This window comes from Natrix helvetica (genome assembly GCF_964273705.1).
Source record: "Natrix helvetica genome assembly, chromosome: 1".
In the NCBI taxonomy this organism is placed as follows: domain Eukaryota; kingdom Metazoa; phylum Chordata; class Lepidosauria; order Squamata; family Natricidae; genus Natrix; species Natrix helvetica.
The window spans coordinates 59,594,931-59,618,747 of record NC_138548.1 but is presented as its reverse complement, the minus strand read 5'-3'; the positions used below and the strand labels follow the sequence as shown (position 1 = coordinate 59,618,747).

The 23,817-nt window shown below is 39.7% G+C and overlaps 1 protein-coding gene across 5 annotated transcripts in view; it reads right to left on the bottom strand.

Annotated features, from left to right (window-relative positions):
- The window catches only part of RALGAPA1 (Ral GTPase activating protein catalytic subunit alpha 1), a 137,877-nt gene that overhangs the window by 98,364 nt on the left and 15,696 nt on the right, over positions 1-23,817 (bottom strand). For all 5 annotated transcript variants that reach the window (XR_014176616.1, XM_081968513.1, XM_081968512.1 and 2 more), the window contains exons 9-16: positions 23,550-23,758; positions 23,029-23,268; positions 20,005-20,196; positions 18,876-19,013; positions 17,228-17,376; positions 16,860-16,989; positions 15,912-16,149; positions 13,954-14,115 (exon numbers count right to left, since the gene is read on the bottom strand). Coding sequence is in view for 4 of the 5 variants with exons in the window: in XM_081968513.1 (XP_081824639.1) it covers positions 13,954-14,115; positions 15,912-16,149; positions 16,860-16,989; positions 17,228-17,376; positions 18,876-19,013; positions 20,005-20,196; positions 23,029-23,268; positions 23,550-23,758 (1,458 nt within the window). In the remaining variant the exon portion in view is untranslated. The remainder of the gene's footprint in view (positions 1-13,953; positions 14,116-15,911; positions 16,150-16,859; positions 16,990-17,227; positions 17,377-18,875; positions 19,014-20,004; positions 20,197-23,028; positions 23,269-23,549; positions 23,759-23,817) is intronic.

Sequence of the window (23,817 nt, the reverse complement as noted above, 5' to 3'; positions counted from 1 at the left end):
ATGTTTCAAGAAAAAGGGATTTTCAAATAATGAATAATAATATTATCATACACTGCATATTCTAAAATAAAATATAAATATCTCTGTGCTGTATTGCAGCCAATAAACATTTATGGAATGAAATGTCATTCTTAAAATATGGGATTATAGAAGAAGCTGAACACGGCAATATGTTAATCCAGAAATACAATAGATCAATATAAAACAATCTGACTTCCTGGTTTTATATTTGAGCAAACTGCTCCTCCGGATCCATTCCTTGAAGGTTTAAAGTGGCCACCTTAAAATATTTATTCTGGAAGCTGCTTCACAGCCTACCAATTTCTTGTCTGTCTATGAATTTTAAAGAATTTAAAATCAGGCAAGGGAGGGACTTTGGTAATGTCAAAATAGAATTTAAATTGCCTTTTTCTATAGTAAGAAATATATAATTCACAATTCAGAGGCATTAAGAAATAAATCTGAGTTGCTTCAGAAATTACCATCAGTGTAAAACATGTCAAACTATTTAGCACTTAACATAGAACTCAGGGATGTAGATTAAAAATTAGTAGCTTACTGGGGGCATGAAAAATTTCATCAGATGGTAATTGATTTCATTGCCACAGTAATAATATAAGTTTAAAGCCCTCCTTTAAAATCAAGTTATAAATAATTAGTTATTTTCCTTAAAGTTATTTGTACAATATTTAGTAAAACAACTCTCATACTCATTTAATAATAATTGTGCATCTCCTGCCATATTTCCCTAATTATAATAAGCAAAAGCCATGTCAGAAAATAAATGAAAATAATAAACAGCAATTACAGTTTACCAAACAGTATGTTGAAAATTCCTCAACATTTCTTTGTTCAAAAAGAAAACTTACTTCAAAAATATTTCAGATCCTTGAATCAATTTTTTTAAATGTAGGTGCAGAGGCAGAAAATTTGCATTTTGAATAGCAATTGGCACAGCGCTAGCTTCTCACAGTACCAAAATGAGCCGAAAATATAGCAAGTCACAAAAGTCAAATAGCTGCATCTCCGTTATTTTCTCCCCACCCCTGAATGTTTTACTTTGAAAAAGTACTGATTTTGCAGATTTTTGAAAGCAGAAGGATTAAAAAAGTGGAAAGGGAGTGCAGAAATTAGCAGAGGTGGCACTACCTGAAAGCTCATCAGAAAGGGGAGTGAGAACAATATCAGGCAAGAAGGGTTTGGAAGTATGGATCAGGACAGGAGCACTTTTAGCACTGCGTATATAGGCCGATGGCAGAGCACATTCACCAATGGATCGGCTTCTCATGGCTTTAAAAAAGGAAAAGAAAGAAGTAGGGAAGGAAAAAAAGAAGAGTGACTATAATGAAAGATTGTGTCACAGAAAAAGCAGCAACAGAGAAAATAAAGATAAAAGGAAGAAAAATTAAATTAAAACATTTCAGCACGGCAGATATTGGCAGAGCTGTAAGGAAAAAATAATCAGTGGGCACATAAAACAGTTTTGTATTCATTTCTTTCAATGCAAGACAAACAGTAACACTTATATTTTCATAAGTACAAAAACCCTCAGTATTCAAAGTAAAACACTGACAAACCAATGTTATATACATGTATTTAGAATTAAATCCCCAAATTGAATCAAATTTACTCCCAGAAAATTTATGTACGATTGAAGCTTAAAATGATTTATTTTTCATTCCATCAGGGTTTGGAAAATATTGTCATAAACATCATGAAATAGAAGAAAGCATTGTCCTATACCTACCCTTATTTTCCGTTTTGATTATTTTTTTTAAACAACTATTTCTCATAGTATATCTAAGATGCTTTCACTTAATGTCAGAAGTTTGTGGGTAATGATTCTGACAGTCTGAGCAATACAAAAATACCTGCGACTATACCTAACATTATTTTCTTTGGCAGTAAAAATAATTCTCTGAATCACTTCATTGATTCATAGAATGAATGCTATTAATCTTCAGTGAAATATTTACAGACATTTGATATTAATATCAAATCAAAGACTAAAATTCTGTTGAAGCACTACAATTTAAAGCAAGCCACAATAACAAATTACAAGATGTGTCTTGTAAATGGAAACGTAAGACAAAAAGAAAACAAAACACAAAAAGTGCACTTAAACACAAAATGAAAGCTCAACTAACTTTCTGCTTAATTTTTTGGATCTAAATTACCATATTCCTCCCGCCCCGCCCCTTAACATAGCAAATTAAATATTGTTTTTAAAGTTCTTTTTTAAATGAAATGGAAAGTAAATATATTAAATACATAAGAAATGAATGTTATTTAAGCTAAATCTAATTTAGCTTTGGATGTTTAAAAGAGTATATTGGAAAATATTGCATTATTAATTATGGTATTTTAAATGCTAATTACATACTCTTCCTAACTCAGCTTAATTTCCTCATTTCCTATTACTTTTCAAAACTGCAAAATTAATTCAATGAGCATCTAAAGAAAAATAGGTATCAACTTGAATGTTTGCTTCATTAAAAAAAACTCAAATGGATAAAGAAATTGAGATTTAAGGGTAGTTGGTTTTATTTAGGTTGCTCCTGATCTGCAAAAATACTAATGGGTTTGTAACAGAAAACTCGTCAATTTTATTTAGTTTTGTTAAAGGATTCCTTTCAAATGGTAACAAATTTTATTTTCAAGGACAGATAATGCAGTGTCAGAAATTCAGAAAATGAATAAATGAAAAATGACCTGAGTAAGTGAAAAGGACAATATGAGTGTTCTAGCAATACCTAATGCACTTCAAGGCAGGTTCCAGTGTCAGACTAGTCAATAAGCAACTCTGTTGAAATGGGACACTCCATTTCATAAAAATGTCAGTCATTTGAAGGAGGTTTATACTTCATCTAAAGTGTTGTGTGTAAATAGACTATTTGATTAAAATAAACAGTAAAAGCTGCCTCTAACGATAAATGTCTAATTTTTAAAATAGAGAAAAAACCAAAGGATTGCAAAAATAAAACTATACATTAAAGTACCGTATGTTTCACAAGATAAGATTCCTCAACAAATTAAGATGTATGAAATAAAATGACAAAAGTCTTATACTTGAAAGGTTTGATCTGTTCCATTTTATAGCAAGATTTACTTTTTTTAAGCTATAGTAGAGCCGTTTGGAACTCTGTTCACCGAATCCTCAACAACTTATAAAATACTACTTAAAAATCCATAGACATATCTTATATGCTATTGATAACTGTCCAGGTTCATCTGTCACTGTGCATAAGATTCAACTTTTAGCAGCTTTGTTGTTCAGTCATTAAGTCATGTCCGACTCTTCTCAACTCCATGGACCATAGCATGCCAGGCCTTCCTGTCCTTCATTGTCTCCTGGAGTTTGCCCAAATTCATGTTCATTGTTAATAGCATATCTAGGCAAATACTTAAAAGAATGACACTTCATAGGAAAGAAAAAAAATGAAATTCTGGTTCCTTATATGACTCAAGATTAAATTTGTAATATTTGATACATTTTTCTTGACAAACTGAATTTTGACAAATACTCCAGATACTAAAATTCTGCAAGATGAAAACAAAACTATTACCATTCTATTTTTGAATAGAAATCTAAAGCAAAAAAATAGAATGGGCCTGATTAAGTATCTTTTCTGACTAACACTAATATAAGTTTCCCATGAACTAGCATTATATTTATTTATCATGTAATACATTCTCATTTTCAGTTTCGATCATTCTTAAAGCTAACACTTCCCATGTTCCAACTGGAGCTGATAATCAGATTTATAATTTATAATTCTAGTCCCTTCCCTAACAGAAGGAAAAAAGTTGAACTGACTAAACTTATTTCTCTGATTACTGGAGGCAATTAAGGAGGAGATATTACTTATTAAGTTTGGGTACAAGTACACATTTGTAGAGTGAATTCTAATTGTGATTGTTCTTTATCTATTTTATTTCATATCATATTTTCCTTGTGATTCTGTGTCTTGCCATAATTTGTCTGCTAATTGTTTTCATTTTCTTATAGTTCTAGAAATTCCATCCATATGTTCAGTGGACCCAAGTAAGCAAAGTAACAAAAATCAATTTTGCTAACAGCACAAGTCACTATAAATATCTTATATCTGCTCCCAGGCTGAAGAGATACAAATAGGAGTATATGGGGAACAATTCACAGATCAGCTATTACTTAAAGAGTAACTGAATTGCTACCTGTCATAAAGCAATAAATATTTTTACCTGTATATAAATACATTTTTAAATGAGAAGCTCTCTTTGAATAACCTACTAGGATCTAAACTTATAATGAAGATGCTGTCTAGTAAGTTTTAAATAATACTGTCTTGAAATCTTTAAAATGCCACTTGATTTAGGAATAACTGGCAAATTGAACAGTGGGATACATAAGAATTAAACGGAATTGGATTATTTTATACCACTGAAATATTTTGCTCTTGGGCTGACCAGAACTTTTAAAGAAATGAATTGCAAAAATACTTCCCCAAAGCACATTAAAATTATAAACTTGGAACAAGTCTTCATTTGTTTGTTTATCTTGTCTGGTAGAAAATGCAAATGGCATGCTTTGTTTTTATTTTTTTCTGATAAGGGAGTATTTTAAGATAGTAGGATATCAAGCATTTTAAAATATTTCCAGTTTTTTATTAATTGTTCAAGCTGAACATCAGGAAAAAACCAAACTGCCCAATTCTGAATCATACATTGAGAATAAATGGGAGAAAACCGGAAATGGGGTTATGACATATATTATTTTTCAAATTATAAATAACATAGTAAGAAATATTCATATTGGCTTTTATTTTCTGAAGGAATTCCTCAGACCTATGTAACAGGAAGACTTTTAGGAAAATGTAGTTCCATATCAAATCACTATCTTTCTTGTACATAGAAACAAATTACACAGTACAAGAAAATGCAAGGAACATAATGGATTTCCCCCCCTTTGGTTACATTGATATTTTCACAAAAGAAAAGACTCAGTCCTTTGTTCACTGGCTTGCTTCCTCTTATTGACTTGATGTTGATAAACTCCCTTCCACTGGATTTCAAAGTAACGCAAGTGGGATAAACATTGACAACAGCTTACTTTTATTATCTTATTAATATAGGGTATCAATATATAAGGTATTATCTTATTAATGATTGCAAAGCATTCTAAAATGAGCACTCCACAGAACTGATTTTGTGGGAAAATAATCAAGATTAAAAAAAAAAAATTATACCCACACTGAAAGACCTAGCTTGTGGCACATGACATGAAACAACCATTATTCCAGTTTCATATGTAAATAAGAGATACAAGGATACTTTTTTTCTCCTCAATATTCAACTATGCTTGCTCATTCAGTCAAAAGTCCGAAAGTGGTGTACAAACTGATGAGTGTAAGCAACAGGAGTCCTGCTGACTCAAAGCTAGTTTAGAAATTGTAAAAAAATGAACACATTTGCCTTCTACACTATGGTTGACTTCCAGATAAATACAAGCAAGTTTCTATATTGGGACTTTTCTCAGATTGATTTTGAATCTTCTTGAAAAATTATCTCTGAAAAAATATGTTTCATTAGAGCATGCAGATAAAAGCAAAAGTTTAAAACATTTTGAGGACTGTAATGCACTGTACTTTGCAAGCTAAAGGACCTGAACCTCCACAACAGGCATATTTGATCCACGTATCCATTGTTTCCAGCTATTTCACTCATATGTTCACCTCACAAAATCTGCATATTATTGTATCTGATTTTATATCAAACTTGACTCTTTTATGACCTCTGTCAAGTATTTCTCCTATGCCATCTCATTATAGCCTAACAACTGATGTTGCAAATGAAGAAGACCTGACCATTATGTATTATAAGTAAGACAGAACACTGCCTGATGAGGGTACCAAGGTATCAAAATACCAAAATGTTCTTTTAATCCTCAAAGAATGAAAATCACACAATATTAGTTTGCATCAGAATCAGAATTTCTGATATATAATATCAAGTAACTGCAATATATTTAGAGAACAGACACAAACTACTTTGCAACTTGGCTTTGGGTCTGTAGAAAAATAGATTATAGTTGGAATGACTAAATGGGGATATGCAAAGCATGTAAACAAGGCACTTTGTAACATGTAGGAACACAAAGAAAGCAATTCTCTGAACTGTTAAAGCAGACAAGCTATTCCCAGATGTTTCTGCAGGTGTGTGTTTGCATATGCCCTTCATTTTAAGTGGTCCCAGAATAAATTTCTAACAGTGTTCAATGCACATGAATACTGTGAGAGATTCAGATGCTTTAATGATATGGAAAAAAAAATCTTCTCTCATCTATGTAGCATGAGTCACCTCTTTTGAATTATTTTCAGAGTCCTAGAAATGTTTCCACAGTGATATTAATAAATAATTTGAAGATTAAATGCAATAATATCACCTGTTGATGTAGAATTATATGTAGATGGCATATATTTCTATACATAGAAGTGCTGCTCAAATATTTAAAAATTTAAATTTAGGTATATAAAATTAAGGAAATAATCTCAGAATATCTTTCTTCTTTATGCAAAGGAACATTTGGATTTATAATTTATAAGATTCATTTCCTATTTATAAATTGCATAAAATATACAAGTACACTACCCTGTATAAAAAGTGATTATGGGGTCATTTCTGAAATTAAAATAAGCTATTAAAACAAATAAAATGATATCTATTTGGGATTTGAAACTAATTTTGTTTGGTAAAAATGGAAGGTGATTGATAAGAGAAACCCAGGAAACTAGTTCTGTTCATTTAACTGTTCTGAATGGGTGCCTTCTGGATGTTTTGGATTAGAATTCACTTCATGCCTTGGAATGATGGAAGTTTTAAAAGGTAAAGGTTCCCCTCGCATATATGTGCTAGTTGTTCCCGACTCTAGGGGGTGGTGCTCATCTCCGTTTCAAAGCCAAAGAGCCAGCGCTGTCCGAAGACATCTCCATGGTCATGTGGCCGGCATGACTAAATGCCAAAGGCACATGGAATGCTATTCTCTTCCCACCAAAGGTGGTTCCTATTTTTCTACTTGCCATTTTTACAAGCAATAAGAAAGGCTAAGTTTGCAGTGACTGACTGCAGCTCTGAAGCATTTTCAAGCTTATGCTGAGATGCCAGATGTTGAATTTAAGACTACCCATATGCAAAGCATATGAAGACTCACATTGTTGGGGGCAATATACTGACTCTGTAAACCGCTTAGAGAGGGCTGTAAAGGTATATAAGTCTAAGTGCTGTTTCTATTTAGATTTGGTAGGGAGACTGCATCAAGGCAGGAGCTGGACAGACCTTAAAGATGGGCTGTACAAGATATATGTAAGATTTATCAAGCAGGTGGCTCAGGTTACTGGTCTACCCTATTATATAATCCCTTTCATTAAAGCTTAGAGTTTCTCTCTCGTCTTTACTCACATGGATATCATAATTGCCTAGTTGACAAACTGCTGTCTGCTGTGCATTTCAAATACTTTAATTTTAGACTGAGGCTTGAAGACAATACTATGATAATCTTGCAAGTTATAATGGTAATTTCTTTCAATTCTTCCTTAGCTTTCTAAATACACTATAGTTTGGTGTATTCTCCATAGCGCTGCTTGGAGAGTCCAAGGAAGGGTTAACACAGCCTGTTTGCCCATGGACTGAGTAGATTTTTCCCCTCTGGCCACGCCTCCTTTGCCTCTTCTGGCTCAGTTTTAAAAACTCAGTCCGCCCGATAGTTTTGGGGAACTCTCAGCTTTGAGCAAACAGACTGGGTTCTCCAATAGTATTTTTAGAGTATTTTATGTGTTAATATTAAATTGTTATTAGGATTTTTCCCCAGATTTTATTATTTTGACATTTTATTTTCCTTTTTTCTATTTTTTACCAAGAAGAAGATTTCCAAAAGTAAGGCTGAGGCAGCGATCGGTTCCACAGCTGCTTAGTCGCAGCTGGGGGAACAAGCGAGGCCGCTTGTCCGGCGTCTGCTGGCGAGCGCAGGGAAGGACGGCAATCCCCGTGTTTCCCTGGTCGCCTTGGAGAGGAGGCTTTTAAAAAAGCCCTTGCTTCTCCAAACGGTGTCTTTTGCCGATCGGGAGAGCGGCAGCCATTTTGAAAAGCGCTGCTTTGGCGCGCTTTTCGGCTGCAGCCAATAGGAAGCGCCTGGACCTTAAGTGAGGCTTTTGGCGCGCAGAAGAGCCGGCGGCCATTTTTTTGGAGCATTTTACCCACCGGAAAGCAGCAGCAAGCAGCAGAGCCTCTCCGCCTCAATCAGACAGCCGCGGAGGATTGCGAGGGCTTGCCTGGGTCTCCAGCAAGCCTGAAGTTCCCCAGCCACCTAAGGGGAAGCGGCAAGGAGTGTCCTGGTGCCTGATCCAGCCTCCCATCTGAGTCTGCAGACGCTTCTGGAGCCGTCGGGCCAGCGTCCACTGCCCTTCCCTCAGCAGCGACCTCTTCGACTCAAGATCAACCAAGGATGGCTGATGAAGGTTTGGAGCGAAGGGAGGAGCTGGCAGGGCCATCTGCAAAGCGCAGTAGGCCAGATCCCTCAGGCCAAGGGAGAAAGGGAAACAAGGGCGCTGGGGGGAAAGCTTCCCACTCTTCAGCTGGGAGCAAGGCCCCCAAAATTCAAGGGGACAAGGGGCAGGACTCCCTAAAGGACAAGTCTGCTAGGCCCCAGGTTCCCTCTGCACCCTTACCAAGTGAGGCTGGGCCAGTTCCTTCCCCACCCATTCAGAGGGAGATAGAGCAGGGGGAGGAAATGGGGGATAGATCTCCATCCTTCTGTGATAGGGATTCCATGTCAGGATACCCTGCAGCCTCTCTGGGTTACCCAGGTTCTCCTAGCTCTTCAGTCAGGGAGGATATCCCCTCCTTTCAATGTTGTTTTCATGCAGAGGATCAGAGAGATCCTCCTAGGGGTGCCAGGGGACAGGCCTATGACCAATCCAGGCCTGTAGAGGACAAGGGCCCAGCTATGTCAGCAGAAATGAGGGATCTCATTATGCAGGCTATTTCCCAGGGTGTGGTAGAGGCCATGAGGCTACAGGAAGGCAGGGGTGGCAAGGCCTCTAGGCCTGTTCGCCCCCTGGGGGAAAAGAGGGCCAGAGTCCTCGATTCCCCGGGCACTTCTATCACCACAGAGGTGTCTATGTGGGAGGAGGAGACTGCTGAGGAATTTGCTCTCTCGGAGGATGAGGATATGCCTCCAGACAAGCCCTCCTTCACTGGTCTCTTTAAACCATCCTTATTCAAGGCCATTTTACACAAGGCCAGAGCCTCTACTGAGCTTGGTGCCAAACCTAAGGACAAGGAAGTCCCCTCTACTTCCCAAGACCTCATGGCAGGGCTGTTCAGCGAAACAACCCCTGACCCAGAACTGATACCAGTCCCTGACATGTTCATGGAAGTTATCCAACGCCAATGGGCGCAGCCAGGTACCCTGGCCAACCCCAGTGGCACAGACAAATCACTGTACCCCTTAGAACCTAGGCTGGAGGATGTATTGAAACCTCCAGAAGTGGATGCCCCTGTGGTCTCTCTGACCTCTAATTCTAATCTCCCGGCCGAGTTATTAGAAGGGTTAAAGGCAGAGGATAAGAGGGCAGAAAAGGCTTGTCTTAAAATGCACCAGGCGGCTGCCTGGGCGATCAAAACCTCCACTTCTGCCTCGTTCTTTACGAGGGCATCCCTATTATGGCTGCGCCAACTCAGATCTCAGCCCCCATCTGAAGCATCTCGTTGGCGACATGATCTTAACAAGATCATTACGGCTGTGGAATATGCCTCTGATGCATCCCTGCATGCAGCGAAATTCGCCTCCAGGGCACTAGCGTCTAACATCACTTCTCGCCGCCTGCTTTGGCTCCGGCACTGGCAGGCGGACATGAAGGCGAAGTGGAAGCTGGCTGCAGCTCCATTCAAAGGGGTCAACCTCTTTGGGGATTCCCTAGAGAAATTCCTAATTGAGACTAAGGATAAGAGGAAGATTCTCCCTTCCACCTTCAGGAAGCATGACAGGAAAGGTCAGGGCTCGTTCAGGAAACAGGCCTTTCGGGCACAGGAAGGTGCCCAGGCCTCCACCTCTTCCTATTCCTCCCAGAGACAGTTTAACCAGTCCTCTGACAGGTCCCAGGAACGAAACAACTTTTCTTCCAGGGGCAGACAATCCAATCAAGGGTCCTTTCGGAAGCCCTTTCGTGGGGGCTCCCACAACCGTCAGTTTAGACGTGGGAAGTGACCGTCTGGGGTCTCCTCCCATCGGGGGCCGCCTGCAATTCTATGCAGACCGTTGGGAGGAAACAACCTCGGACAAGTGGGTCTTAAACACCATCAGGAGGGGTCTAACCTTGGAGTTTCTATCCTTCCCTCCGCGAACCTTTGTTCGCTGCCCACTATCCAAGAACCCTGTAAAGAGGGCTCTCATGCAGGCAGAAATAGATCATCTTCTGCAGATCAACGCAATAGAGTCAGTTCCTCCAGAACAGGAAGGGAGGGGATTCTACTCCATTCTCTTCCTGGTCCCCAAGAGTTCAGGGGGGTGGAGGGCCATTTTAGATCTGAAGCGCCTAAACAGACATCTGGCCTACAAGCGCTTCAAAATGCAGTCTCTTCAGTCGATCCTAAGCTGCATGCGACAAGGGGATCTGCTCACCTCCATCGATCTCAAGGAGGCGTATCTGCATGTGCCCATCCATCCCGCACACAGGAAGTTCCTGCGCTTGTGTTACAACGGAAAGCACTTCCAATACAGGGTGCTTCCGTTCGGACTTTCTTCTGCACCCAGAACGTTCACGAAGCTTCTTGCAGCTGTGGCGGCCCACCTGCGCAAGCTTCCAGTCCGCCTGGAGTGCTATCTGGACGACATCATCATCCACTCAAGGACTCATCAGCAAGCGGTGAGAGATGTAAACATCACAGTACACACCTTACAGGACCACGGTTTTTTCCGTAAACATGGAAAAAAGCAACTTGACTCCTGCCACACGCATACAACACCTGGGCGCCATAATAGACTCAGTATCTTGCCAGGTGTCCCTGTCTCCGGAAAGAATCCGCAACCTCAGGAGCAGAATCCGGTTGTGTTGCAGGAACAGGTCCTGGCAGGTAGTGCAGCTATCCCAACTTTTAGGGATCATGGTTTCTTGCCTCAACATAGTTCCCTGGGCACGGCTTCATGCAAGGGAACTGCAATGGTTCTTGCTTCCAATGCAAAGAGCAAAGATCAGCAACTCCACCAGGAAAGTTCGCATCCCACCAAGAGTGACTCGGTCTCTGAGTTGGTGCAGTCTCGAGCAGTGGAGAAGGGTTGCCTATTCAGAGAACCCGACAGGATCGTGGTAACGACCGACGCCAGTCTCTACGGTTGGGGGGCACATTGCCAAGGTCAGTTGGCGCAAGGCAGGTGGTCCAGCGCGGAGGCAGCCCGGAGCATCAATTGGCTAGAACTCAGGGCGGCCCGGCTTGCGCTGAGGAGATTTGCAGAACAGCTGAAGGGGCACCACGTTCTGCTACTGACCGACAATGTGGCCACAAAGGCTCACGTGAACCGGCAAGGAGGGACCCACTCCAAAAGACTCATGTCAGAGGCGGAGGCCATAGGACGATGGGCAAAGATCCACTTAGCGTCGCTGAGGGCGGATCACATCTCCGGAACCAGCAACGTGAGTGCGGATTGGTTGAGCCGTCAGACCATCGACAACTCGGAGTGGCAACTTCATCCGGACCTGTTCGCACAGGTGGTAAGGAGGTTCGGTCTCCCACAGGTCGACCTGTTTGCCACGGCGGCAAACACACAGCTCCAGCGGTTCTTCTCCCGCTACAAGTCAGCACAAGCGGAGGGGACGGATGCCCTGAGGTCCAAATGGCCTCCAGGTCTTCTTTACGCGTTTCCGCCCCTCCCTCTGATCCCGCAGGTGATCTACAAGCTGCTGAAGGAGGGGGCGGAGCTCATTCTGGTGGCTCCACATTGGCCCAGGAGATCCTGGTTCGCGGACCTGATCGATCTGTCTGTGGAACAACCGTGGAAAATTCCTCCAGACCAGGTATCCTTGCGTCAGGGGGCCATCAACCATCCAGAGCCCCAATGGTTGCAGTTAGCCGTCTGGCACTTGAGGGGCAGCTTCTGAAAGACCAGAGCCTCTCAGACAACGTCATTAAAACTATCCAAGCTTCCAGACGTCCGGCCACTACTCGCATTTACGACGCGACTTGGGCTGCCTTTTCTTCCTGGTGCAACCAACGGGACATTGACAGTGTGGAAGCGTCCATCCCTCAGTTGTTGGACTTCCTACAAGAGGGCTTGGACAAAGGACTGGCGCCAGCCACTCTCAGGCGCCAGGTTGCTGCATTATCCACCATCTTAGCCAGACACCAACTTCAATCCCTGAGTCACCATCCTCAGGTCAAGAGTTTTTTGAAGGGGGCCTACAACATTCGACCCCAGGTGGTGCACAGGTACCCGACCTGGAACCTACCCTTTGTCCTGCAGGCATTGACAGCGGCTCCCTTCGAACCCTTGAGGAAGGTCTCTCTTCGACATCTGACTCTTAAGACTGCCTTCCTCATAGCCATTACTTCAGCCAGAAGGGTATCTGAGATTGCGACCTTCTCGGCCAAGGAAGAACTGTGCATCATTCACCCAGACAGGGTCATCCTACGGTTAGACCCCGCCTTCATGCCGAAGGTGAATTCTCATTTTCACAGGTCTCAGGAGGTTATCCTCCCGAATTTCTGTCCCAGCCCTCAACACTCCAAGGAGCGCAGGTGGCACAAATTGGACGTGCGAAGGGCAGTCCGCATTTACCTGAAACGAACTAAGGACATCAGGCACTCCGAGGCCTTCTTTGTGTCTTTTCAGCCAGGCTCGCTGGGTCGCAAGGTGTCATCCTCAACCATAGGTCGGTGGCTGCGGGCTTGCATTAAGATGACATATGACCTTCAGGGCAAGCTGGTTCCACCTCGTGTAACGGCACACTCCACCAGAAGTGCGGCCACAACCGCGGCCTGGGCAACTCAAGCATCTATTCTGGACATTTGCAGAGCGGCCACGTGGGCGTCTCCCACGGCTTTCATTAGAAACTACAAGATCGATTCCTTTGCCTCTGCCGAAGCCTCGTTTGGACGTAGAGTATTACAGAAAGTTATTGAGGCTCCGGACAATGTCTCTTCTTCCCGCCCTGGGACACCATAGCTTGGGCATATCCCTTCCTTGGACTCTCCAAGCAGCGCTATGGAGAATGACCGTTGTCTTACCTGAACGGTCGTTCTCATGGCGCTGCGGAGAGTCCAAGACCCACCCAGGGTAATTGTTTAGCTCCGAGATTGTATCTTTACACAGGTGTGAGCTGAGGACGTCTTCGTCGGACAAGACCTCGTTTTTAAAACTGAGCCAGAAGAGGCAAAGGAGGCGTGGCCAGAGGGGAAAAATCTACTCAGTCCATGGGCAAACAGGCTGTGTTAACCCTTCCTTGGACTCTCCGCAGCGCCATGAGAACGACCGTTCAGGTAAGACAACGGTCATTCATTAGACTTTTATGACTAAAAAGACAGAGAATCTTTGCTATTTCCACTATTCCCTCAAAGTTTTTATGGCTTATAGCTCTTAAACTCTAGGGAGAAAAAAGACAAATGGAAATTTAATATTTAAATCTCTAAGTGTTTTGGCATTAGCCTTGTTCATCTTAGTACAATACAGGTGAAATGCTTAGCATAAGATAAATTTGATTACAAATATAACAACTATATATTTAGATACATCTGTTAAACAATCTGTATTTTGCAGGGAAAACATCCAATACAGAGAATAAAATTGCCTAAAACATGCACACACAATGTAAATGTAATACAGATAAAACATATGCAGGGAATCATTTATGTATGGTTAGAAGTATTTAACCATTATTTTTTCTTTTAATTTTGTACCCCCCAATATCTATATTTTCTGTAACATACCAACTGTTTTCTGTCGTACTATGCTTCTGGCCTTTTCTGTTCCTGGAGATCCTGTAGTTGTTGCACTGCGCTGTCTCATTGGGGCCTGCCCAGGTTGATCACGGCTCCAGCCTTTCGAAAATGACTTGTCCACAGATGCTTTTTGAAACTCATGTCCAATACCTGATATGGGAGCATTCACAAATCCACTGAGAATTATGTATGCATAATAATTTAGAATGACATTATAAGAAATGAAATGCTATTATAGTAAAAGTTTAATTGATGATTTTGACTCAATAACACATTACTAAACTATAGCCAAGACTTATCTCAATAAGAAAAAGAAGATCCTCACAATTAATATGCATAATTTCAGACATATAAGCAAACCTCCTCCCCCTATATATAAATCTGCCATGCCTGTCTATCAGTTCAAATTTGAATGTATTCTTACAACAATCCTGTAAGGAATGATTCCCCCCCCTCTTTGTACAGAGTCTCTTGAGCCAAGTTTAATTTTGGGGAACTGCTAAGTAGGGAAACAAGGCAGGAGCAAAAGTTTTTAAAGTTTTTAAAATTTATAAAAACTTTAATATCCAGATAATCTGCTAGTGTTAAAACTCTGACCTAGCTGAACACTTACTGCATATACATATCATCCTCGACTTAGTCCTGGGAATTATAAGTCCAAAATTTATGTTATCAAGTGAAACATTTGTTAAGTGAGTTTTGCCCAATTTTATGACCTTTTTTGCCACAGTTGTTAAATGAACCACTGTAGTTGTTAATAACTTGTTACGTGAATTTGGATTCCCCATTGACTTTGCTTGTCAGAAGTTAACAAAAAGGGATCACATGGCCCTAGGACACTGCAGCCCTCATAGTCAGTTGCCAAGTGTCTAAATTTTGGTCACATGACCCTGGGGATGCTGCAACAGTTGTAAGTATGAAAAATGGTCATCAGTCACTTTTCGGTCACTAAATGACCAAAAAATACAGTTAGTCAAGTACTAACTGTACTTCCCCACAGTGTACGTTTGCATAATCCAAACTTAATTGAAGATTCTGTTCATTCCTGGTTGTAGTATGCAATAGCAAAGAACAGAGGGGAAAAAACCCCACAACCCAAGCATCTCAGTATGGCCTGTGGAGCAGTGAGATACTTGTTTATATGGCTATACAAGTGGTAAAGGTTCATACTGACAATTGATAGAGAACTTAAGAGCTCTTAAAAGTGTATTTCCTGCTTAAAAAAACATTCCACGGCGAAGTGTAATCCTCTTTCTCATGTTGTGATTACTTTACATAGCAACTAAGAGTGCTTATACATGAGCAGATTCAATTTCTTCATAAAACTGTACATTGTGTAAAAATTATGGCTTTGATTTTAATGAGGATTTCACGTTTTTAAAGCAAGACTAGAACCTGAAATACTACTTCCTCTTGCTGTTTGAACTCTGCATGCCGATCTCTTGATTAAACCTTCCAGAAGAATAGGAACATGCCCTGACTTATTTTATTTTTTTAAAGATTACAGAATGATGAAACTGAGTATATTTTATCTAGACAGCTCCCACCCTGATGGCATTCCAGAAGACATGGCTGCGATCCCAGATCTTAGGGTAGGGTGGATTATTAGATGTGTTGGTCATATGTTTTAAAGTTAGTGGTCTAGATTTACCATTTTGTTCACTTCCCTTATGGTATTTTTTTTTATTGATCTTATTGTATTTATTTTTATATTGTGAACTGCCTAGAGATGGTTTGGAGTAGGGCAAAGCAGAAGTCAAATTACATAAATAAATAAATGAATGTATAATACGGTATGTATTATTATATTTATTTTATATTGTTAATGGTTTACATAACAAGAGGTGGTTCTTTAAAGGAGAACCATATTCTGTAGCTCTGGACTCATTTGTTTTGGGAGCAATTTTTCAACTTTAATTAAATCACACCTAAATTATGTTACTTACCTTTGCCCTTATGCTTTTTTTGTTTCTGCTCACTTAATTTGTCGAGTGGTAGATCACTGAGATCCAAGCTGTAGAGGTTTCTAGCCAATACTTTTGTCAGAGTTTCCATAGTTAATGACCACTCTGTGGCCAACTCTTCCCAATATGTCAGTGATGACAATACTGCTAAAAGGTCATCCCAAAGTTCTCGGGAAATGTACACATTTAAATTTGCTTTGATCCAAGCTACAATAAGAGTCTACAAAAAGAAATATAAAGGGAGGAAAATACATATTTTTAGCAGAACAACTGAAATCTCAGAAATTTTTATTAAAATTATAAAAGCTGCATAATTAATTAGCTGTGAAAAATGTTTTGATGCGAGTTGATAATATAGCTTCACTGTGTTTAACCTTTTATCTCTTTGCATATCTTTTTCTTCATCCTACATCATAAAATGTTGCTATGAATCTCTGTCTCACCTAAGTTCATTTTCCCAGTCTTTCAACATTCACCTTTCCTGTATGGTAGAGGAAAATAAGCTATCCTTGCATATAGCTTTTTGGAGGAGTTGAATCAGCCTCCACACACAATGTCTAAGGAATTCTATTTGTTTTAAATATGCATTAATGACAAAACACATAGCCCCTCATCTGAATGACACATGCTACCAGCAATTGTTTTATTTGATGTTGCTGTCCATGTGGCTTATTTTTAGCTCCATTACAGATAATTAACTATTTTTATATAAAGGAATCAGGAGAAATATTTAAAGATGAATAGATTTCATCTGGTGTTTCTGTTATTTATAAATAAAAATATTTATCACTGAGCATTCAGACAATAAGATAAACTGCTATGAAAACATAAGAATGTAAATAACTAATGATTTCCTACAGAAGACAAAGGAATGAAAGACTTCATTTATAATATTTGAAATAAGTAAAATATTAAAATGTATTAATTTGCCTGAAAAAGAGGACCAGCAAGTCTTCCTGCTAAAGTTAAATTCTTTCTTCCTTGATACTGTAGAAAAAATTGAGATGGTATTTTCAATACTGATTCTGTTACTCGGAGCAGCACAAGCAGCATCTGTTCCCTGCAAAACAAGAATAATTAGCATTATTTAAAGTCAAATAATTAACTTTATTACTGATTATGGGCCCTCTCCAGAAAATAAAAACAAATAAAAACAAATATATACAGGCTATGAAGTAAATTATCTGCAATTTTAAAACTTCCAATGATCATTTATTAACAGTATTTTTAGACTGGGGAAATATTACATTAAGTGGGAGATAGGTATGTGCCATATTATCAAAACAGAAATACTTTACCAAGTTTTCTTGTCCATTGTCACTTGTACCACCATGTAGCGGTAGATATTAAGAATGCGTTTACACATATCTGTATGCTCATCTAACAAACTTTTAATCTCATTTGCTGGCTCAAGAAGAAATATATTTGAGGAATTTGTTATAAACACCTGTAATTAAAAGAAATAAAAACGATTATACTTAAGAAATCAGCTAAGTATTACCACATTGCTTATAATGAGGAAACAAATCCATCTGAATTAACTGAATAAAATCTAATTGAGCGTTTTTAAGGAGTGAAAAAAGACACTGCCAAAACAAATATCAAACAGAATTTTTCAAATTCAGAACGGTTGCCTGAAACACAGAGTAAATATGTGCTGATATTTTGGTAGACATATTGCTAATCTCAAACTCAGTATGTTAAGAGATATCACATTCTCATAAGTCACCAGGGTTCAATCATATGGAATGTTCATGACTAATTACTAGCCACTATGTAGATAACAGTTGGTAACTTTTCTCCCTATTTAAATTACTTTGATGTTTATTTGTACGGTCTCCTTATAAGTATGGGGAAACAATTGTTAAACTGTATCAGGTTGCTGACCCTCTCCATGTCTATTTTATGATTTGCCCCTTGTTTTTAAATTCTGCATTCCATGCTAAACTGAGTTATCCAATGTAACAGTCCTAATGCTGGAAATTTATTTATATACTCCCTTGGTTCTCTGTTTTGGGAATTTATTTTTATTTTTATTACAGTGGCTGTCTTAGTGTGAGCCTATTCATAGTAATAAGAAGGCTAACAGCTGTTTTTAAAGCAGTTTGAAAGTATAGGCTGCTCCTGCTTGAAAAGGTTATCCTTGCATTTAAAAAGTGCCAGGAAGAACACAATTTCTTAGGTAGATATTTCTCATTTAAAAGTAAAAGTACAACTGGAATTCTTGTGCTGTCATGATATTTCTTAATAAATATTGGTCTTAGAGAGACAAATTCCTTAGATCAGAGCTGTCAAACTCCTGGCCCATGGGCTGAATGTGTCACATGCTGGCCACGCCCATGCCTGTTTTTTTTGAAGGGGGAAAAAGTCCCAATACGTTACGTGACACCGCTGTGATGACGTGAGTTTGACACCTTGCTTTAGATGGATAATTTCTATTATTAATTGATGAAGACGACTGACATTTTTATCGTATTCATTGTTCCAAATCTTTGGGGGGTTCCGATACTTTTGTCATCCTTCCAATTACACTTCATATATAAGGAGTATCTTTATGCTATTCATAATCCTTCTTTTGGTTGTTCTGATATTTTTTTGCTTCATTTTTTTCTATTAAAGGCATTATACAAGTGTTAAATATTTTGGTTTGCAAACTCTTATCAGCATTATTTATTAGTGATCTCATATGATATTTTTAGTGATCTGATGCCATATTGAAGTAACAGTCTGTATGTGTCCCCTTCTTAAAACTTTGTACTGTAGTTTAGGTGTTCATTATAATCTCATTTCATCAGAACATGCAAGAACAACAAAACAAAATACATAAACATTTTAGTTCTAGTGTAAATTGCATCCATTTCACTTCAGGAAAGATTTTTGGAAAAGGCACAACCAAAGAACACTGGAAAATGTTATGTAGGAAATAAAAAAGAAATAGATGCTTACTTGTAATACTGCTTGTATTCCAGCTCGTATACCTTGTTCCAGATTGTCCAACTCAGATGTTTTATAGGGAACTTCCTGATAACAACCATTTCTTGTCCAGTTTGAATTTCGGATAGGACAGGAACTACCTGTACTTTCCTAAAACAGAGGTAATTATTTATTTCCAAATATCCAGAGAGATACACAGACATACATATACAGTTTAAAATTTCTTGCTGTTCTGAATTCTCTGATCAGCAGTGACCAAAAATATTAGGGAATTATTTCTACTCTCTTAAAATTATCAGTGTTCAGTAAAAGTACCAACATAACAACTCCCAGCTTCCTATAATGAATAGCTGGGTTACATCTGTTTCAACTAACAATACTTTTGTTAAAGAACAATAATTATAATCTAATGATCATTGTACTTTTTGTATTACATTTCTCTTGGACTTCACTGTTTATACTCTATCCCATATAGACTGTGCAAATATATTTGTAATTAAGAGCAGGATCTCATACTATTAATGAAATGAACTGCAATTTTCAATTTTAATTTATCACAATAAACTGTTGTTCCTTCTAGGAGAAAATTCTTCCATTGCTACTACCATCATCAAACTTCAATAATGTACTGCTATTATAAACTATGATTATATTCACACTCACATTCTTCAACCATATTAAGATTTTTTTTAAAAAAAAGATATATATCTGATCACACAGAGAATCATGAAAATCTCATGGCCAATCATATGTAAGCAGAATTAAACATCCCTGGAGATAAAACTAGATTTTATTTAAAAACAGGTATTATTAATTCTGGGACCTACAAAATATGGAGGAAAGATAATCCATGAACATAATATTTTAGTCTAAGAATGGCCCAAAATTTCCAAGTGTCCTAATAAAGAATAGTTCCCTCTCACTTAATCTTCAAATGAGTTTGTTAAGTGTAAAAACTGTATTATACATATAATCTTATCTTTCCTTTTTCTTTCTTTCCAGGATCAAGTTATACTAGGCAATTTTACACTTGGTTCTCACAATCTTCTTTTATGTATTTACTCAGATGTACAATGAATGAAGATGCTGTTACATAAACATGGAAAAAGAGAAATCAAAGAATGATTTCAGATGTTTTTACCTCCTCTTTTTCTTTTCCTTTCTCTGATGAATTATGTTCTGCAATGTTTTCATCACTGTCTATGTTCAACGATATAACAATTTCTTCTGGTTCTTTCATAAATAATGGCTTTTCTTCTTGTTGGATCCATTCTTGATATACTTTAACCACTTTCCTCATCGCTGCTGCTTCACATATTGGCAATAGAAATGCCTAATTAAGGAGAAAAGGAGTCATAAGGTAGATTATGGAACAAGCTTTCTATTACAGTTAAAAAGATTCTTTGGTTTAAATTTAAGGTATTCTGTTTAAAAGCCAATGAATTCTTTCAGTGACAGTAGCATACTGAAAATGTCGTTTTCATTAGAAATTCAAAATCACTCAATTTGTTTTTGAAAGGAAACAGAAGAGCAAAGCAGCACAAAAATCAGAAACCGCCACCCAGTTTAGCAATTTATTATTTGTCTACATTTATAAAGACCTTCATAGGTCTTTTGAAAAGCAGAACTCAGAGGCATCTGAAGGGGGAATAATGAAAGCAGCATCATAATGCTGGGGAAAACACCATTGCTAGATCCCACCTGTCTGGACAAGCCCCACCAGTTTCCCATCTCCCCTTTTTAGGATCCTGGATGAAACAATTATATCAGGGGTCCCTCACACTGTTAGGGGGCTGGACCGTCTAGGTGGGCATGGCTAGGTGATCATGTGACTGGGTGGGCATGGCTAATTTAGCAGTCCATTTTGCCTTTGTCCTTGCTGTACCTTGCTCAACCTAAGGAATCTATTTACTTAAGAGCCCCCCCCCCCCCCCGCTACCGGGAAAAAGAGCACAAACTTTATTGCCACTTGCCTAACTTCATTAAAACAGCAGCTTCAGGCTCCCTAAAATAGGCCATTAAAAAAAGAATAAAACAAACAGGATTTCCTTCAAAATAACTCCTGATCATATATTTCGGATGACCGCACAATAAACCAGACTGAGAACTGCACCAATTAAGACTGCAACTAAAAACCTCAAGATGAGCATTGAGAGACATTGGAAGCAGGAGAGAATCAACACCCACACAGTCTCCAATAGTGAATTAAGGAGGAATAATGGTCTCTAAAACTGTTGGTGGTCGGACTAGAGTTTGAAAAAAACATGAACAAATTTCTATGAACACTGCACATCTCTTTATTTGAAGTGCAAAAAAACATGAAATAATACAATATTTAAAACGAAGAACAATTTTAACCAACATAAATACACTACTAATTCAATGGGAAGTGTGAGCATTACAGGGCCTAAAGTATCAGTATACTAATGATATTAAACTCTATTATCTCCACCCAATGGCCCAAGTAATGTTGCTGCTGCCCTATCGCGGGGTGTGTGTGGGCTGGATGGGGGACAATAGCCTTTGGCTTAACCCTGGCAAGATTGAATGACTTTGAGTGCATAGAGCTGTCATCCCTATCCAATGATCTGGTACCTTGTTTCCCCGAAAATACAACAGGGTCTTATATTTTTTTGACCCAAGAAATATGGCCTTGGGCTTATTAAAGGGGAGGGCTTATTATTTTTGGGTTGCCGGGTGGCTGCTCCCTTGCGACTAGGTTCCCAAAGAGCCGGGAACAGCCTCAGGGTCGAATGGCTGTGTTGCGCTGTCACAGCAGCAACACAGCAGCCATGAGATGACCAAGCAAAGCGAGCAGCCGCCCGGCAACCCCCCTTTCCACCGGGTACAGTGCCGCTGACCGACCTAGCAGTACCCAGAAGGCACCAAGCAATGCGAGCGCCTGTTCGCTGCCCTCCGCCTCCCGTGGCTCGGTGCCTTCGGAATGCCCCTAGGTGAGTGAATGGGGCTCTGCATGGCTGGAGAGGTGTGTTGAGCAGTGGCTTTTCCGCTTCCTGACGTGACTCTCATGCTCACGATGCCCTTGGCTAACTGTACAGTACCTGCAAAGCCAGGGCATCTCTGCTGCTGGCGCCGCCCGCCGCTTGGTTTTTTTTTTTCAAAGCACGGAGGATGGATGCTGCTCTGGAAGTATGGTCTATAGTTGTGGGCTGCAGATCGTACAACCATAGAGCATACTCCCAGAGCGGCACCTGTCCTCCATTGCGGCTTCCAAAGCACGGAGGTAGGATACTGTTCTGGGAGTACACTCTATGGTTGTACGCTACCATAGAGAGTACTTCCAGAGCGGCATCCGTCCTCCGTGCTTTGAAAAAAAAAAACCAAGCGGCGGGCGGCGCCAACAGTGGAGATGCCCTTCACGCGAGTGCAGAGTGGAAAAGCTGCTGCGCAACACCCCTCTCCAGCCATGTAGAGCCCCATTCACTCACCTAGGCGCATTCCAAAGGCGCCGAGCCGTGGGATGCGGAGGGCGGCGAACAGGTGCTCGCGTTGCTTGGTTGGTCAGCAGCACTGTACCCGGATGGAAAGGGGGGTTGCCGGGCAGCTGCTCGCAAGCTTGGTAACCTCATGGCCGCTGTGTTGCTGCTGCGACAGCGCAACACAGCCATTCGACCCTGAGGCTGTGCCCGGCTCTTCAGGAGACCGCTTGCAAGAGAGCAGCTGCCCAGCAACCCACCCCCCTTCAGCTGGTCACAGCACTGCTGACCGACCTAGCAGTACCCCGAAAGCACCAAGCAACGCGAGCGCCTTTGCCCCCACCTTGTTCCTGCGGCTTGGTGCCTTCAGGATACCGCTAGGTCGGCGAGCGGTGCTCTACCTGGTCGGGGGGGGGGGGGATTGTCCAGGGGGCTTATTTTGGGAGGTGGGTTTATATTTTTGCCCACGCGAAAAATGTGGCAAGGCTTTAGTTTCAGGACAGGTTGTATTTTTGGGGAAACACGGTATATCTACAGCTTCAAAATTTTGTGATGTTAAGACTGTTGCAAATTATTGTAAGTTGAGATTTTGCCTCTGACCATCTATTAATTAGGAGTATAATGAAAATCTACATTTGTGAACATTATATGAAACACAGAACAGATTCTATGATAAACATTGATCCAAACATAAATACTTTTCAGAAACAAAAGGATTTTTTTTTTACCTGATGAAATATTTCTGTGAGAAAGTTAACATTACTCCTTTTAGAAGAAAAAACTTTTCGGACTATTTCAATGTCTGTAAGATGCTCCTCATCAATACTACAAAGGCTGGAGGAACTTGGTTCTCTTTCAGTCAGTGTGCTTGTGTTAGAATGAGATTGTTCAGTTTCTGGATTTCTATCAGATCTATCAGTGGCATCACTTTTGCTGTCTTCTCTGGATGCCAAGGTAGCAGCTGCTCTCTGAAATAAAAAATGAAATGACAAATACAAAGATAAGCCCCCTCCCCTCTCTTTTTGGAGAAGTCTGGTAGAGAGAAAGGAGGATATTTTAGCCATTTATTACCAGTAGCAAAGCTTTGAACTAGTCATCCAGCTTACTCTACATTATAGACGGCTGTGAAAAGAGAAGGAACCATATTTGTGAACTAGAATTATTTGGGAAAAAAAGTGAGAATGAAAATTAAATAAATAGGATCAGCTTTTTTCCTATTCAGTTGATCACATCACCTTCTTGATTCTACCTGAATATTCTTTGGCACAATTTCCCCTTCCATTCCAGGAATCTGAGGTCCTGCAGGAGGTTTTGGCTCAAGCCAGAAAGACACCAACCATCTGATGACAATAACGCGAGCTTTAAGGAAAGGTTCCTTTGTGCAATATACTGTTTCGTTTGTTTCAGCATCTTTCTTCATGATTACATAATGTGGCTTTGGTCTCATCTGAGGCATATCTGCAGGAGAAACAATGATAAGATGAAAAGGATTTCAAGCCAAAGTTAATTTTGGATTA